This window comes from Anomaloglossus baeobatrachus, chromosome 5 (genome assembly GCF_048569485.1).
Source record: "Anomaloglossus baeobatrachus isolate aAnoBae1 chromosome 5, aAnoBae1.hap1, whole genome shotgun sequence".
NCBI lineage: Eukaryota > Metazoa > Chordata > Amphibia > Anura > Aromobatidae > Anomaloglossus > Anomaloglossus baeobatrachus.
In genome coordinates, this window is record NC_134357.1 from 376972891 (window position 1) to 376991777 (window position 18887).

Sequence of the window (18887 nt, forward strand, 5' to 3'; positions counted from 1 at the left end):
TGTGCTGCTCCCTGTCACCGCTCCCAGGATCCCCATAAAGAGCAGCGGTGGTGTCCACACAATCACCACAACCGTGGGTGGCGTCACGGACAATAAATTATCCCACAAACCAATCCCCTTTCACTCACGGGCGAGGAGCGCCGCTCGAGTCCCCGGGATCCGGCCCATCGCTCGAGCCACCGAGCAGCAGCAGGCCGCAGCAGCAGCGGCAGCCGGACCCGAGCAGTGGGAGAGCGCGGCGTCCCCTCCTCCGCCCGCGACAACTTGGCGTCACGAACAGGATCTTACCGCTCTGCCATTGGGTAGAGGTGCGCCTTGTTACCGCCGGAGGTGTCCGGGCGGAGAATTTCAGAAGTCGCCATCTTTGGCGCGAAAAGTTCCCGCTCGAGCGTCTTCTCGAGTAGTGGAGGCGCGAAGGCCGAAACCCCGCCCCGATAGAGGAGGGGCCGGAAAAAGGCTAAGGGGGACGAAATGGCGACTGAGTGCATGTAGCTGCGGCTATAAAAGCAGGGACGCCAGGACTCTGCAGCCATCTTGTTCCTGGGAGAAGTCGTCAGCAACATGTGGATGCCGTCCCGCAGCACCATAACCCCCACGCCGGGAACCGCGGCGTGGGTGGAGATCCGGCCCGCGCAGCTCTACCAGAGGCTGCAGGTCAAAATGCAGCTCCTCATGGAGGAGTGGGAGACCGACATGGCGGACGTAATAGCAACCGTGCGGAGACGCGAGGAGGAAGCTGAGGAAGGGAGGGTGAGTGACCCACGCCCCGATGCCCATGAAGGGCCGGTCATCGCGGCTGCGGGACCCAGTCTAAACCCTCTCGCCCTGTTACCTCCCTCGCCACCCGTCTCGGAAGCCGTGACCCCGCCACTAAGCCCGCTGCCACCGCAACCGGTAGCGATACCCAGCATGCCCGCCCCGGCTGGCCGACCTGTAGCCGGAGCCCGTAGCAAACCGGAGGTGCTGCCATGGAAGACCCCGAAATCTGAACCAGAAGCATCCCCAGAGAAGTCCCCCGAGCCGGAGCTGATAACCCGTTCCGTGCCGAAGGCCCAACCGCGGAAAGCCCCTGTGCCCATCCCCCACACCTCGGCTGAGGTTGCGCCGGGTTGCCGCTGCAAGGCGGCGTCCAAGGCCAAGAAGCCGCGGGACCTGCCGCCCAGATCTCTAACAGTGGGCAGCGTCCAAAATGTCCCGCGGGGCCCGACCCGTGCGCCGGATCTCGCAGCAGCGCCGTACTGAGACAGGGAGCCGTTACCGTTGGGCCTGGAGATTGAAGAAAGGGAAAGGAAAAAGGCGGAGTTGGTGGCCCGTGCAATCCGGGAAAAAGAGAGCCTCCGTCAGGCAACTTTTCGTGTCCGGGGCCCGTTGTATGAAGGGCAGATGAGGCGGTTTGATGTCCGCCGGGGCTATGGATTTATTTATGAACCGGGCCTGGAGGCCGAAGTGTTTATAGCCCGGCGGGATGTGAATGCTCACCTGCCAGAGGAGCACCCTGGTCGGAACTTGATGCCGGGCGACTTGGTCCAGTACACCCGGCACTGTGGGGAGAAGGGGGGGTTCGCGCTGGATGCCAAGCTACGGGCAAGCCAAGAGTCCCGTGTGAGCGCTGAGCCCCCTCCCTCAGGTGATGCTGAGGACTCTGAGTAGGGCAGCGGAGCACCGTTGTCCAGTCCCCGTTGGGACCACCAGTTTGAAAAAGTTTTAAAGTTTTGCAAAATAAGAAAATGATTACCGTGAAAGTCACCTGATTCAACCGTGATTTAAAACCGGCCGTTGCCGGCACCGTTGTCCCCGTGGGGACCATCTAGCTGCATAGGAACTCCTATGGACCAGCCCGTGAACTTGCAGGGCAACCACAAACGTTAAGTGGCTTGTAAATAAAAATATGTTTGTTGCAGCACCGTTACCGCCTCCGGAGAGGCAGGTTGGAGGGAGGGCCCGCAGTGGAGCAGGCTGGGGCCCAGCCACCACAGGAACCGGTGGCTACCCTCTGGAGGGGAAGGACAGATCCCGCTCGGTTAACTGGTTCAGGACTGGGGTCAAGGGGTGCTGCCTGGGTTTTAGGGGCAGCAAAAGGGCCAGGTTACTTGGGTGGGAGAGAGCGGCAGCCGCAACTGTTTAGAATGTTGGTAACGTTTAAGAAATGAACCTCCCGATGTGGGATGAAGTTATTTTATTTGTATGTCATGTTTTTATATCTTTTCAGAAAATAAAACCGGTGTTGGACGGGCAGCCCGCGGATGGTCTGCATTTTGCTAAGGGGTAATGTGACGCCCTGGGCAAGCCAGGGGTCACAGGTCACAACACCACCACACCCTACACCCCAGATAGGAACACCAAGGCTAACCAAAAATCCTTGTTGCCTTCCTCCAGGGGCTGATGATCACACCAGGGGGTGGGCCAGGCGGTTGGCTCCGCCCACCGAGGAGTTCACAGCCCTGGAGGCGGGAAAACCAGGCAGATGAGTTTGAGGAGTGAAGAGAACAGTGAGGGAGTTGAAGTGAAGTGGTAGAGGAGCAAGTGAGAGGAGGAAAGGTGAAGAGAAAGTAACAGTTAAGAAAGCCTGAAGTTAGTCCGGGTGTGTGCCCTGGACTGAGACAGCAAGGTCAGCAGACAGCGGTGACTGTCTGTAGGAGAGGCTGCTTAGAGGTTGCCGGAAGGACCGTGGACGGGTGGTGGCCCGGCGGTACCGGAGCGGTATACGAAGAGCAGTCAGCACCATTAGCAGGGGCCTTTCGGATCCCGGCAAGGCTAGGAGTCACCGTGAATTTGCCAAATCCGTCAGTGAAGGGGACCTCTGGGTCTCCCAACAACCAAGTCCCGAGTGAAGGCAACAGTCCAACCATTGTAGAGAGACACCGCCACCGCCAAGGCACCAGTTTCTCAGGGCCAGTGCCTGCGGGCAAAGTAGGGCTCCTCCGGCCCATAACAAAGTCGGGGAGTGGGTTACCGGTGGGAACCCATCGCTACGATCATCATCTTAGGTGCAGGAAAAGGGACCGTCACCATCAACTACTGGGGAAAAGCAAGTGCAGCCGTCCGTGGGAACCATTTTTCCAGCCGTGTGTTTTACCGAGAACTGTGTCCCCGTCTCAGGCTGAGTGAGTACCACAGTGCCGTGAGGCACAGCGCTGCCCCCGCGTCCCTGCATCCCACTAAGCCCTGCACCGGCCCTGCCATCCAGCATCCCCCACCTCATCACTGGGCCCCGGGACAACTACCCCCTACCCACGGAGGGGAGAACCAACAACTGTGCTGCTCCCTGTCACCGCTCCCGGGATCCCCATAAAGAGCAGCGGTGGTGTCCACACAATAACCACAACCGTGGGTGGCATCACGGACAATAAACTATCCCACAAACCAATCCCCTTTCACTCACGGGCGAGGAGCGCCGCTCGAGTCCCCGGGATCCGGCCCATCGCTCGAGCCACCGAGCAGCAGCAGGCCGCAGCAGCGGCAGCCGGACCCGAGCAGTGGGAGAGCGCGGCGTCCCCTCCTCCGCCCGCGACATATACACTGAGGCAGAGTATACACTGAGGCAGAGTGTACACTGAGGAAGAGCATACACTGAGGCAGAGTACACACTGAGGCAGAGTACGCACTGAGGCAGAGTACGCACTGAGGCAGAGTGCACACTGAGGTAAAGTATACACTGAAGCAGAGTACACACTGAAACAAAGTATACACTCGAGGTAAAGTATATACTGAGGCAGAGTATACATACACTGGGGAAGAGTACACACTGAGGAAGAATATATACTGAGGCAGAGTATACATACACTGGGGAAGAGTACCCACTGAGGAAGAGTATATACTGAGGCAGAGTATACATACACTGGGGAAGAGTGCACACTGGGGAAGAGTACACACTGGGGAAGAGTACACACTGAGGCAGAGTACACACTGAGGCAGAGTATATAGTGAGGCAGAATACAGACTGAGGCAGAGTATACATACACTGGGGAAGAGTACACACTGGGGAAGAGTATATACTGAGGCAGAGTATACATACACTGGGGAAGAGTACACACTGAGGAAGAGTATATACTGAGGCAGAGTATACATACACTGGGGAAGAGTGCACACTGGGGAAGAGTACACACTGGGGAAGAGTACACACTGGGGAAGAGTACACACTGAGGAAGAGTATATACTGAGGCAGAGTATACATACACTGGGGAAGAGTGCACACTGGGGAAGAGTACACACTGGGGAAGAGTACACACTGAGGCAGAGTATATAGTGAGGCAGAATACAGACTGAGGCAGAGTATACACTGAGGCAGAGTACACACCGTGGAGGCCTATTTGCAGGAATGACACCTGGTGGCCCAGTTGGCAAATCTCCTTTCTGTTGGGATCTCCTGTGCAGTGTGATGATTTATGACTGTTGATAACACAGATAAAGTAAATATCGATCTCAAGTACATATTGCAGAACAGGCTCTTATAGGCAATTTTAGAATAAGAAATGGTTTCCAACTGTGCAGCGAGCCAATGTATAATTCAATGTCTTGAACAATTGCTGCTCCTTTGAAGGGTCCCCAACTTCTAACAACAAACCAATTACAAATATCCCCTTGCTGCAATCCTCAGCTGTATTCTGTATTGGGAATACTAGCAGCGCCACCACAGGAGAAATTAAGCATTACGATGTTACTATTTTAATCCGTGGGTTTTCTTTCTAATGTATGACTTGGAGATCCTCCTGATTAGGAAATGCTTGTAACCATCCATTACTCAGACCTAGAGATGTGTACCCTGGAAAGAGACCGTCTCTATTAACTCAAAAGTACCTTAAAAGCTATGGAAAAAAGGTTTAACTTAAACTAAACAACATATTTTGTAGACTTGCTGCTGTCAGGACATATTAAAGCCAACTCCCCCTGCAGCGATGTCGTCTCATCACAGGTACATGAAACCACTGCAGTTGATCACTGATGGTAGCAGGTCACTGCTAGAGTCCTCACATTACCCTGCAACAATGACATCATCGCTGCAGTAGGAAGCAGAGACCAGTCCGGGACCAGGGACAGTCTAAAACAGACCTGCAGGGGGTTTACTGAGGTATTGGGGTTTTTTAATCTGTTTTTAAACCTGAACATTTTGTCAAAAATTTTACATTCAAGAAAACCTTTTAAATGGTACCAGTTTTCTTCCACGTAATCTGAGAGCAGCATAACGTAGAGACAGAAACCCTGATTCCAGCAATGTGTCACTTACTGGGCTCTGTGCTGTAATTTTTATGATATCATTATTTTACTTGCAGGGGATTATCACTAGAGGACTAATAAACCTGATACAATGTAGTCCAACATATTCATGACTCACCCTCACCACTGATTGACATCTTTCTGCCTATGCACTGTGTACACAGAATGCTGCCAATCAGTGGTGGGGGCAGGTTTATACAGAGATCAGCATTCAAAGAGCTGGTATGGCAGATAAAACTGTGATTTTATCAAAACTGCAGCAAGTAGCCCAGTAAGTGATACATCACTAGAACCAGGGTCTCTTGTCTTATGTCATGCTGCTCTCAGGTGAGATATCAAAAACTTTGTGACAGCAATATGCTATTGATTTTAATTAAAATGTATTCTAAGTCCAATCGAAATACAGCAGGTATCTTACCCTCTGTAGTATGTGCATGGTTGTGTTTTATACTATTGTCTTATTCTCTTTCTTTCCTGCTGTGTTAACAAATTAATTCCAAATACCCAGTAGTGTTATTGCAGACTGATCCACAGACGACTCATTTGAGCAGCCATATTCTAGCACTATTGGTCAACAGATTTATGTTATCATTGCTTGGGCACATTTGATTAAAACATGTCTTTCCTCCTTATTTTTTTGTATGCAGCCATGAAGCGTCCTGTGAGTCCTGCCTACTCTACAGACTCCATGCTAACTATTCCCTTTTGTGCGGATGGACAGTCGGACAGCCTCACGATGGACCTGCAGTCGAAGCAGAAGAGATTGTCATCCTATACTCTATGTGACGTCTGCAACATCCAGCTCAACTCTGCTGCCCAAGCCCAAATACATTATAATGGCAAATCTCACCAAAAAAGACTAAAACAGATGAACAAGGGCAGGAACTCAACCATCCATGGTAAGGAGACCTCAGACCTCACGAGCTATAACCAGACCAATGCCATTACTCTTCAATGTAGTGTTATTGTATATTTGAGGCTAGTTCTGAGGTATATATATATATATATATATATATATATATATATATATCTATATATAGCTATATACAGTACAGACCAAACGTTTGGACACACGTTCTCATCTCTAGAACAACTGTTAAGAGGAGGCTTTGTGCAGCAGGCCTTCATGGTAAAATAGCTGCTAGGAAACCAATGCTAAGGACAGGAAACATATAAATGGTGAGAAGAGCTGTGGAGAAAATAAGGCGCAAATAGGGTCTTACCCAGGTCTTACTTTTTTTTTTCTCTCTCTTTTTTCCTTTGTTTGTCAATGCTGGCAACTTTATCCACCGCTGCACGTGTCTATGAGTCACGGAGGGGTGGATGACGTCATTTCTGAATACGTGGCTGCATTCTAACACATATATAGGAGCTAACGGCTCCATGCTTGCTATAGTTTTTCTCTGTACATTGTCCTGAGGACGGGGATGGATATGTCCTCGAAACGCGTAGACCTGTGTAAAAAATAAAGAAAAAGGGATTTACTAACAGCATCTGGATTTTCTGTGGTTTGGCGCGGTATTTTAAACCTGCTTCCTCCTCTACCGCTTGGATTATAAGGACAGGAAACAAGCAGAAGAGACTTGTTTGTGCTAAAGAACACAAAAAATGGACATTAGATCAGTGGAAATCTGTGCTTTGGTCTGATGAGTCCAAATTTGAGATCTTTGGATCCAACAACCGTGTTTTTGTAGAAAAGGTGAACAGATGGACTCCACATGGCTGGTTCCCACTGTGAAGCATGGAGGAGGAGGTGTGATGGTGTGGGGGTGCTTTTCTGGTGACACTGTTGGGGATTTATTCAAAATTGAAGGCATACAGAACCAGCATGTCTACAGCATCTTGCAGTGGCGTGCTATTCCATCCGGTTTGTGTTTAGTTGGACCATCATTTATTTTTCAACAGGACAATGACCCCAAACACACCTCCAGGCTGTGTAAGGGCTATTTGACTAAGAAGGGGAGTGATGGGGTGCTACGCCAGATGACCTGGTCTCCACAGTCACCAGACCTGAACCCAATCAAGATGGTTTGGGGAAAGCTCGTCCCCAGAGTGAAGGCAAAAGGGCCAAAAAGTGCTAAGCATCTCTGGGAATTCCTTCAAGACTGTTGGAAGTCCATTTCCGGTGACTACCTCTTGAAGCTCTTCAAGAGAATGCCAAGAGTGTGCAAAATAGTAATGAAAGCAAAAGGTGGCTACTTTGAAGAACCTAGAATATAAGACATATTTTCAGTTGTATCACACTTTTTTAAGTATTTCATTCCACATGTTTTAATTCATAGTTTTGATGCCTTCAATGTGAATCTACAATTTTCAGAGTCCTGAAAATAAAGAAAACTCTTTGAATGAGAAGGTGTGTCCAAACGTTTGGTCTGTACTGTGTGTATATATATATATATATATATATATATATATATATATAGTATATACACTGTATGTATATCATATGATCCAGGTCCGGCTTCTGAAACCTCCACCGATCAACTTTTACCATTATGTTTATTGTGTTACTAGAAGGTGGCCCAATTCTAACGTATCGGGTAGTCTAGAATGTGTATGTAGGTTACCAGATTGAATAATAAGGTAATGAATGGACTGCATGGGTTAGGTTTAATTTAGTATTCTTATGATTGTTTATTGGTTTTAAAATGACAAAGAACAGAAGGAACAGTTTTAATGGATGAGTCTAATGTTTAATGATGTCCATGGCTTGTAATGAAAGAAGGCCATGAACAGTGTAAAGTTAAGTACAAATATGCTGATGCTGTGATGTGGCCCAATGCTGGTATGTGCCCCCATCGTGGGGCAGCCACCATCCTGACATGTGCTCCCATCCTGCGGGGTAATGTGTGTGGGGTGCGTAGTGCGGGGGGGTGGAGCAGAGTGGGGCCATGGCGCTGAGGACGTCAGTGCCAGGGACTGCATGGCTGGGGACAGGTGACTATCCAGGTGTGTGTGTGTTCAGTGTATACATGCGGAGGGCGGAGTGCAGGGGGGCGGAGCCGAGTGGAGTAATGTGTCCGGGGGTGGGTGGAGCCGAGCGGGGCCATGGCGCTGATGACGTCAGTGCTGGGGACTGCATGGCTGTGAACAGGTGACTATTCGTGTGTGTGTGTGTTCAGTGTATAAATGCGGAGGGCAGAGTGCGGGGGCGGAGTGCGGGGGGTGGAGCCAAGTGGGGTAATGTGTGCGTGGGCGGGGTGAAGCGTGGGGGTGGAGCCAAGCGTGGTAATGTGTGCGGGGGCGGAGTGCGGGTGGATGGAGCTGAGCGGGGCCATGGCGCTGAGGACGTCAGTGCTGGGGACTGCATGGGTGGGGACAGGTGACTTCGTGTGTGTGTATGTGTGTTCAGTGTATACATGCGGAGGGCGGAGTGCGGAGGGGTGGAGCCGAGTGGGGTAATGTGTGGGAGCGGTGGGTATGTGACGGCTGGGTTGCCGGTGTGGGCTCCCGATTTTGCAGCACACACCGGGGAGTTGGGGCTCCGTGTGGGTGCGGGGAAAAGTCTCGGGCGTCGTCCTGTCGGCCCGTAGTTCGGGCTGTTCAGTTAACTGAGCCGTTGGTCGCAGGCTCTTTAGTGCGCGCGGTGTGGCGACGGTTGTCACTGTAATGACGTCATTTTGGAGCAAAACAGACAGACAGACAGACAGAATAAGGCAATTATATATATAGATATGGAAGCCAATGTGGCATAAAAGTACGCCATGCTACACAAACACTATTACAATTTTTTTCCTCGGTATCATTGTGCATATTTTTGATGAATATGTTTCTTGGAATCAATATAAATTGCCTGAGGTGTCAACTTCACAACTTGCTGAGTTTACTTTTATGACTCTAGCTTAATTAACCCTATGACTTGTATATATAAATGGGGAAAAAAAATCCATTCCACTGTAGGTGTGTGGGATGAAGTCAGCCCTTCCTGAAATCTGCAGAGACGCACTCTTTAGTGAATGAGGCACTTGGGAAAAGTCCTCTGTAGGCTGCGAGTTCCCATATGGCAGCTTACACAGACAGTTACCCCACTTCTGTGCACCCGAGCATGAGAGCAGTTCATTTCTCTGGATGAGGTATTATGTAAATGTAATTATGCTAATTTGTCCTCCGCTCTGCCTGTGGGTTGTGCAGGAACCAAATGAGCTTTATTCTCAATGTTTATTAATATCACTTATTTGTTCTCATTACGATTGAATAGCCAAAGAGGAATCTTTGTCTTTCAGATGAAGGATGTTTTGAGGTTAGTGATCGTTTTTACCACCTTTTGTAATATTTTAATACACTCTATAGTTCCACATTGTAAATGTATAATTTTTGGATTGTGAAAGAAAGAAAAGACAAACCTGGGTAAGACTGATGGACTGCAGACATTGCCATGTTTGGGAACTAAACTCATACCGCTGGGTAGCAATACAGCTTACCGCTATACAACTGTCAAACTAAGGCTGCTCACAAAAGTCACCATCTGGAGACCTGCTCTTCATAGCTGTTTGCTAGACCTGGTGCTTATACACCAAGCTGGAAGACAGCCGTGAGCCACATTTCAAAGGCCTGAGAGCTCCAATTTCCCCTGCAAAATGGGTGTCAGACTCATGCGCCAACAGGGCCATTGACTATAATGGTGCAGACAGAGTCACCGTGTGCTCTGTCGTGCACCATTTTCGGGAGTGTACGCTTTCTGAAGGTGGACACCCAGACATAGTAGACTGCGTAAGGGTGTCTGCTTGCAAAAAGCATATACGCCCGAAAATGGTGCAAGACAGAGCTCACGGTGACTCTGTCTGCTCCATTATAGTCAATGGCTCCCGTTGGTGCATGTGTCCAAAACCCATTTTGCGGGGGAATTCGGATGAAAGTTCCGATGGGTCCACTGAATGTAGGTAATAAAGCAATGAGAAAGCAGCCATATGTTCTTAGAGCTCATACAGACTCCTATTTTTCACATACATGTTCTCTCCATGTTTTTCACATGGGGAACATGTACCCATTATAGTCTCGGGCAGGGGTCCCCAACCAGTGGCTTGGGATCCACATGTGGCTCTCGGGTCTTTGAAATATGGCTCGCGGCTGTCTTCCAGCTTGGTGTATAAGCACTGGGTCGAGCAAACAGCTAAGAAGAGCAGGTTTCCAGATGGTGACTTTTGTGAGCAGGTCCACACAGAAGAGCAGATCTGAATGGGGGCCATGTAGGAACCCTTGGATATTGGTATTCTGTCTTAGTGGGAATTCTGTGGAAAAGCTTTGTCTATTAATGTACTGGTAATGGAGCCTCTAGGTGTCACTACTGTGAGGAAGGCAGGAGCTGGATGTGGCTCACAACCCTCTCTCTCTATGCCGGATGTTGCTCGCGACCCTCTCCCAGAGCCGAATGTGGCTCTCATGGTCAGAAATGTTGGGTACATGTTGGCATGTCTATGTTTAAAAAAAAGAACCAAAAAACAGAGATATGTCTTGGTTTTAATCCAGCTTTCTGGTTCTGATTGCCATCCTATATTTTATGCAATTCATTTGATCTAGTTTTCATCCAAACTTTTCCTTATTTTTTTGCTTATAAGAAAAATGGATGCTACATTGACAGAAAGAAAACAGATTCATGGATCAAAAATGGCTGAAGATCAGATATAGCACACAGATGATAAATGATCCATTATTTCTCATATGCAAAATAAAATTGACATCTGAGTAATGCCTTACTAAATCAATCATTTGGGCATCTACTTTGCTTGGGCCTATTGCACCTCACAACTTTGTGTTATATAAGCAGCAGAGTCCGACATAGACACCTACGATAAACTACAGATATATTACAAAGGTACTTGATGTCTCTAGGCCTGGTGAAAATGGGCACACTATGGCAATCTCCTGTAATCTATGCTGGCAGATATGTTTCCAGAGCTTTGTGCACACACCTTTTACTATCTAAGCTTCCCCTAGTCTAGTGCCATTCAGCTGCTAATGCCGTTAATTTCCTGGTGGTCCAGGTACTGAAAATGTCAATGGCAACATTCAGTGTTGAAGTCAATGTCAAAATCCCTTGTGGATGGTCTATTTTATTGAACTGGTCAGTGTCAAAATCCCTTGTGGTCTAAAGCAATAGAGGGGTTGGTTTTGGAAAGAGAATGTGTATTCTTTGTGTTCAGCTTCATTTACTGTTTAGATCTGACAACTGGATTGATGGGGGTGATGGGAGTTGGACCTTCACCGATCTAATATTGATGACCTATCCCAAGGGTAGGTGATCAATATCATGAGCCCAGACAACCCCTTTAACATTCTTCCCTATGGAGCTTCTTCATGTGTGTTTTAGCCTTTGTACAACATTCAACTAGCAACACCTTGGGAAATTATTTCTAGAAGTGGTGCATGTTACTGGGAAATTATAGAGACCATTTCTAGAACTGTAGTAAATGCTAGTGGGGAAGTATGGAAAGCATTTCTAGAAGGGAAGTATATGTTACTGGGAAATTATGGAAACCAGTTCCAGAAGTGAAGTATATGTTACTTGGAAATTATGGAAACCATTTCTAAAAATGGTGTATTTTACTAGAAAATTATTGAAACCATTTTTTGAAGTGGTGCATGTTACCGGGAAATTAAAGAAACCATTTCTAGTAGTGTAGTATATGTTACTGATAAATTATGGAAACCATTTCTAAAAGTGAAGTGTATGTTATGGGAAATTATGGAAACCATTTCTAGAAGTTAAGTATGTTAGTGGGAAGTTATGGAAACCATTTCTAGAAGTGAAGTACGGTATATGTTACTGTGAAATTATGGAAACCATTTCTAGAAGTGAAGTATATGTTACTGTGAAATTATGGAAACCATTTCTAGAAGTGAAGTATATGCTAGTGGGAAGTTATGGAAACCATTTCTAGAAGTGAAGTATATGTTAGTGGGAAATTAGGGAAACCATTTTTAGAAGTGAAGTGTATGTTATGGGAAATTATGGAAACTGTTTCTAGACGTGTAGCATATTGTCACGGCCGGGCGGTCGGGCAGACCCAGGAGGTGGATCCACTGGACCGAACTCTCTGAGATGGTGGTAGGGAGTCCGGCAGCTGAAGCACTGATGGGCAGTAGAACAGTCCGTGCAAGAGAAGGCAGCGGAGGAGTCCCAGGGACCACGGAGTCACAGAAGGTGGTCTTGGTGACGTAGCTCAGGTTCGGAGGCCGAGGTGATATCAGGCGGGGTCCGGAACCTCTGGAGCAAGATGACGGGTCACCGCAGGGATCCGGGATGGTACGGACTGTCAGATGGCAGACGGACAGCGTGCGGGGATCAGGACACGGCAGACTGGATGGCGAGGCAGGTACGGCTCTACAAAGACAGATAGGTGAGTACAGGCACATAAACACCAAGAGACCTGACTCCTAGCTCAGGGAACACGAAGATCAGGCCCCGCCCCCTTGGACAATGACCCCCTATATACCCTGTACCTGTGCAACCTCATTTCCTGTTAATGGACGCTGGCCCTTTAAGAAAGGGTCAGTGACCGCGCGCGCGCCCTAATGCGCATGCGCGCCGCCCGGGTGCCAGAAGCCAGGGAAGGAGGCTGCGAGGAGGACGCAGGGGAGCCGGCCAGGTCCAGGGAAGCTGTCGGGCGCCGGGATCGGGGGCCCGGAGCCCTGGGACGGACGGAATCCGGTGACTGGGGAGCGGAGAGCGTGGCAGGTGAGCCGGGGAACGGGGGTGAGGACCCGGGGAGCGTGACAGTACCCCCCCCCCCCACGCCCCCCTCCCCGCAACCGGGACATGAAGGCACGGATAAGAGGAGTGCCCACGTTCTCCCTGGGCTCCCAAGACCTATCCTCAGGACCATACCCTTCCCAGTCCACCAGGAAGAACTGTCGACCTCGTACGGTCTTCATGGCCACGATATCCCTTACCGCATAGATGTCATCATCGGCAATAGGAGGAGGGGCCGGACTGGCAGCAGCGGAGAAGGGACCAAGGACAACCGGCTTGAGCAGAGAGACGTGGAAGGAGTTGGGTATCCTCATCGTGGCCGGGAGCTGTAGCTTGTAGGATACCTCATTGATCTTGCTGAGGACCTTAAACGGCCCGATGTAGCGAGGACCCAGCTTGTAGGAAGGTATCTTCAATCGGATGTACTGGGAAGCAAGCCAGACCAGGTCACCAGGAGAGAAACACGGAGGATCCAGACGTCTCTTGTCAGCGTGTTTCTTCATCCGCTGGGAAGCGCGCCCAAGGGACGCTTTGACAGAGTCCCAAATGGTAGCAAAGTCACGAACTGCAGTATCAGCAGCCGGAACATCCGATGAAGGGGATATAGGCAATGGGACGGCGGGCTGGAGTCCATAAACAACATGGAAGGGAGATTCGGAGGATGACTCACTGACGTGGTGGTTATGGGAGAATTCAGCCCAAGGCAGAAGCGAGGACCAGTCGTCGTGATGGGCGTTGACATAGTGACGTAGGTATGAGGTCACGATTTGATTGACCCTCTCCACTTGGCCGTTAGACTGAGGATGGTAAGAAGAAGAAAAGTCCAGAGTCACTCCCAGATGTTTGCATAGAGCCCTCCAGAAGCGGGAGGTGAACTGAGTTCCTCTGTCGGACACTATGTGGGATGGAAAGCCATGCAAGCGGAAGATGTGATGTATATAGGCTTCCGCGAGTTCCTGAGCAGAGGGCAGTCCGGCCATAGGAACGAAGTGGGCCATTTTGGAGAATCGATCAACCACGACCCATATGACTGTGTGCCCGGAGGATAATGGCAAGTCCGTAATAAAGTCCATTGCTATGTGTTGCCACGGGACTGAGGGTATCGGTAAAGGCAGAAGACGGCCATGGGGCAAGTGTTTGGGCGTCTTGTTCCTGGCACAGGAGGAGCAGGCAGAGACAAAAGCAGCGACGTCCGTGCGAAGGGATGGCCACCAGTAATGGCGTACAATCGCACCCCATGTTCTCTTCTGACCAGCATGCCCGGCTGTTTTTGAGGCATGACCCCAGTGTAACACTTTTTGCCTGTCGGTATCGGAGACATAGGTCTTCCCGGGCGGTATCTGGGCTAGGGTAACAGGGGCCACCGGAATGATGTTGCTAGGACAGATGATGGGTTGGGTAGTCTCTTCCTCCTGCTCCATGGGCATGAAAGACCTGGACAAGGCATCAGCGCGTACATTCTTGTCCGCGGGTCGGAAGTGAAGCTGAAAGTCGAACCTGGCAAAGAATAAGGACCACCTGGCTTGCCGTGGGTTCAGTCGCTGAGCGGACCGCAGGTATTCTAGGTTCTTGTGGTCCGTGTAGATGATCACGGGATACACTGCACCTTCCAGGAGGTAGCGCCATTCCTCCAGTGCCAGTTTGACTGCCAAGAGCTCTCGGTCCCCGATGGTATAGTTGCGTTCAGGCGCTGAGAAGCCCTTGGAGAAGAATCCGCAAGTCACCATCTTCCCGGAGGAGGACTTCTGCATGAGCACTGCTCCGGCTCCTGAGGAGGAGGCATCCACCTCCAAGGTGAACTGGCGGTTCAACTCCGGACGGTGAAGTACAGGCGAGGAAGCAAAAGCCCGCTTCAAAGAGCCAAACGCGGCGTCGGCCGCAGGCGACCAGTCCTTTGGATTTGCCTCTTTCTTAGTCAAAGCGGAAAGTGGAGCAGTCAGAGCAGAGAAGTGAGGGACGAATTGGCGGTAGTAGTTGGCGAATCCCAGGAAGCGTTGGATTGCCTTCAGTCCAGAAGGGGGAGGCCAGTTGAGAATGGCGGAGACCTTCTTGGGATCCATCTGCAGTCCAGTCTCAGAGATGATGTACCCCAGAAAGGGGAGAGAAGACTGCTCAAAGACACACTTCTCATACTTTGCGTACAGACGGTTCTCCCTTAGTCGTCGTAGAACCAGCTGTACGTGCTCTCTGTGGGTTGGGAGGTCCGGAGAGAAGACAAGGATGTCATCTAGATATACTACCACACAGGTGTAGAGGAGGTCTCGGAACACGTCGTTCACCAGTTCTTGGAAGACGGCAGGGGCGTTACACAGGCCGAAGGGCATCACGCAGTACTCATAATGTCCATCACGCGTATTAAACGCGGTCTTCCATTCGTCACCAGAGCGGATGCGCACCAGATTGTAAGCACCCCGAAGATCCAGCTTGGTGAACAGACGAGCTCCTCTAAGCCGGTCAAACAATTCGGGGATGAGCGGCAGAGGGTACTTGTTCTTAACAGTGATCTGATTCAGACCCCGGTAGTCGATGCAGGGACGTAAATCGCCCTCTTTTTTCTTGACAAAGAAGAAACCTGCTCCAGCAGGAGAGGAGGATCTCCGAATGAATCCCCTAGCCAGGCTCTCTGAGATGTAAGTCGACATAGCCCTTGTTTCGGCTGGAGATAAAGGATATATCCGTCCTCGTGGTGGCGTTGTTCCAGGGAGCAGGTCGATGGCACAATCGTAGGGGCGATGTGGCGGCAGTACCTCGGATTCTTTTTTATCAAAGACATCAGCAAAGGACCAATAAGCCGAGGGCAGCCCCGGTAGGTTCTCAGGAACCGGAGGTCGTCGGATGGGTTGTGTGGATTTTAGGCATCTCTCATGACACGAAGCACCCCAGCGGGTGATTTCGCCAGTGCCCCAGCTGACTGATGGTTCGTGAGTCCGTAACCATGGAAGGCCCAGCAGGATCTGATGGGACATGTGCGGTAGGACGTAGAAGGCGATGTTCTCGGTGTGAAGAGCACCGATGCGCAGTTCAACCGGCCTGGTGGTCCAGGAGATGGTGTCAGAAAGGGGTCTCCCATCCACAGAGGCAATCACCAGGGGCTTGTTGAGTGGGATAACAGGCACCTGGTATTTGTCCACGGTGGCTTGCTGGATGAAATTGCCTGCTGCCCCGGAATCAAGATAGGCCTCAGCCGTGAACCGCGTCTCTCCCGTTGTCACTTGCACGGTCCATGTGACCGGATCGGAGAGAGTCCCAGCACCTAGGGTGGCCTCTCCTACCAACCCTAGGCTTTGGAGTTTCCCGGCCTTTCCGGACAGGAACGGAGGAGGTGTGTGCCCTCACCGCAGTAAAAGCAGAGACCCTGGGCAAGCCGCTCTGCTCTACGTTGTGCAGACTGACGCACTCGGTCAATCTGCATGGGCTCGTGGACGGGACTCCCAGCTGTTGATGACTGAGGTACGGAGGGCTTCTGAGGAGGAGATGAATGCCGTAACGGGCGTCTCTCACGAGATAGCTCTTTGGAGCGCTCCTGAAAACGTATGTCCACACGAGTTGCTAGGGCAATCAGGGCATCTAGGGTGGAGGGCACGTCCCGACCCGCCAACTCATCCTTGATGCGACTCGAGAGTCCCTCCCAGAAGGCGGCTGTTAGGGCCTCATTATTCCACCCGAGTTCTGAAGCCAAAGTGCGAAAACGGATGGCGTATTGGCCCACCGTCAGTGTTCCTTGACGTAGGCGGAGGAGTGATGAAGCAGAGGCAGAAGCGCGTCCCGGCTCGTCAAAGGTGCTGCGGAATGCCTGCAGGAACTGTTGAAGATCCTTGGTCATGGGGTCCTCCTTCTCCCACAAGGGGTTCATCCACGCCAGCGCCTCGCCCTCTAGGTGGGACATTATAAAGGCGACCTTGGCTTGGTCGGAGGCGAACAGATGTGGCAGCTGCGTGAAATGAAGGGAACATTGATTTATGAAGCCCCTGCAGGTCTTGGGATCTCCAGCATAACGAGGAGGTGACGCCAAACGGAGTCGGGAAGCATCTGACGAGGTTGCCACTGGTGCGGGGGCCATGGCTTGCCTGGCGGGGGACCTGGGTGCCGCAGGCGTCATTGATGCTTGTAATGTGTACAGGCGGGTGTCCACGGAGGTCATGAATTGCAGCATGCGGGTCTGGACTTCACGCTGGCGTTGGAGTTCCTCTTGCAGAGCCATTAGTGCTGCAGCGGGATCCATGGCCTGATCTTACTGTCACGGCCGGGCGGTCGGGCAGACCCAGGAGGTGGATCCACTGGACCGAACTCTCTGAGATGGTGGTAGGGAGTCCGGCAGCTGAAGCACTGATGGGCAGTAGAACAGTCCGTGCAAGAGAAGGCAGCGGAGGAGTCCCAGGGACCACGGAGTCACAGAAGGTGGTCTTGGTGACGTAGCTCAGGTTCGGAGGCCGAGGTGATATCAGGCGGGGTCCGGAACCTCTGGAGCAAGATGACGGGTCACCGCAGGGATCCGGGATGGTACGGACTGTCAGATGGCAGACGGACAGCGTGCGGGGATCAGGACACGGCAGACTGGATGGCGAGGCAGGTACGGCTCTACAAAGACAGATAGGTGAGTACAGGCACATAAACACCAAGAGACCTGACTCCTAGCTCAGGGAACACGAAGATCAGGCCCCGCCCCCTTGGACAATGACCCCCTATATACCCTGTACCTGTGCAACCTCATTTCCTGTTAATGGACGCTGGCCCTTTAAGAAAGGGTCAGTGACCGCGCGCGCGCCCTAATGCGCATGCGCGCCGCCCGGGTGCCAGAAGCCAGGGAAGGAGGCTGCGAGGAGGACGCAGGGGAGCCGGCCAGGTCCAGGGAAGCTGTCGGGCGCCGGGATCGGGGGCCCGGAGCCCTGGGACGGACGGAATCCGGTGACTGGGGAGCGGAGAGCGTGGCAGGTGAGCCGGGGAACGGGGGTGAGGACCCGGGGAGCGTGACACATATATTAATCAGTTCACAGAGCATTCTTTTGAATATTGGTCCAGCTCTTTGCCAATTCTATAGCGATTCTCCAATCCACTGATAAACGATATTCCACAAAGTGAGGAAAGCAGATTTAATGCGTTTGGTACCATTAACTTATTAAATCATTGAAGTAGATTTACCAGACCGGCAGCTGGGGACTGGGGAGTTAGCCTGAGATTAGATAAGACATTCTTTAACTAAAGGGAACACCATCATTGATTGCAGTGCGTTCGGCCTGACGGCCCTCATTATAAAAAGTGCAAAGGCTTGAAAGAATATAATTGCTTTTTTAACATTATATTTTCTTCTCCGAACTAGATACATATACAATCCATTTTTACTTTACTGAAGCATGGGAATGGGTTATTACCAGTTTATCTATTCATATAGCCAAATTGTTTTCCATCAGACACTATAATGTGATGTTGTAAAGATGAAGCATGCTATTGAATGTGCTGTAGATATAGAGAACTAAAGATTAGATCTACACAAATTACAGTCATACTTGAAATCAGTACGCTGTGTTAAATATATGGGACCATGATGCTGTTCTGCAGATATTCAACTCATAGAGATCTCCATAATGTGAAAGATGGTAAACGACAAGTAGTAAGAGCACAAATCGTGAGACGTGCCTCCAAATGTGGATTCGGGGTATGAGCACAAAGCATCATTTGCAGGCGTATTCCACCTGGAACGTGCCTGAAAAATGCTAAATAAAGCTGTGGTATCCCGATACTCGTTCTACTGCTGCTGAGTTAAATAGTTGTCGTGTGACAGTAGATCTGTTCCAGTGTGCCAGGATTACTTTGTGCATTGTGAGGTAGGCAGTATGTAATGCATTGTGTTATGATGTGCATACATTGGGAATTGTTAAATGTACTTTGCTGCCATCTACTGGTCAATGAAGAAAAACAAAAAGCCAGCATTAAATGTGCACTTCAGCACTAAAAATTCCAAACTGTACTTATAAAAATTTGAGAT

General features: G+C 50.5%; 1 protein-coding gene and 1 long non-coding RNA gene across 3 annotated transcripts in view; one reads left to right on the forward strand and one right to left on the reverse strand.

Moving 5' to 3' along the window:
* ZNF385C (zinc finger protein 385C) overlaps positions 1-18887 on the forward strand; it is a 509180-nt gene that overhangs the window by 264471 nt on the left and 225822 nt on the right. The window contains exon 2 of one of the 2 annotated variants that reach the window (XM_075350020.1): positions 5862-6113. In XM_075350020.1, coding sequence (XP_075206135.1) covers positions 5864-6113 — 250 coding nt within the window. In that variant the 5' untranslated portion in view covers positions 5862-5863. Of the gene's footprint in view, positions 1-5861; positions 6114-18887 lie in introns of those variants that run through there. The other variant, XM_075350019.1, reaches the window with a different exon arrangement.
* LOC142311516 (uncharacterized) overlaps positions 1-18887 on the reverse strand; it is a 92936-nt gene that overhangs the window by 32455 nt on the left and 41594 nt on the right. The window lies entirely within an intron of this gene.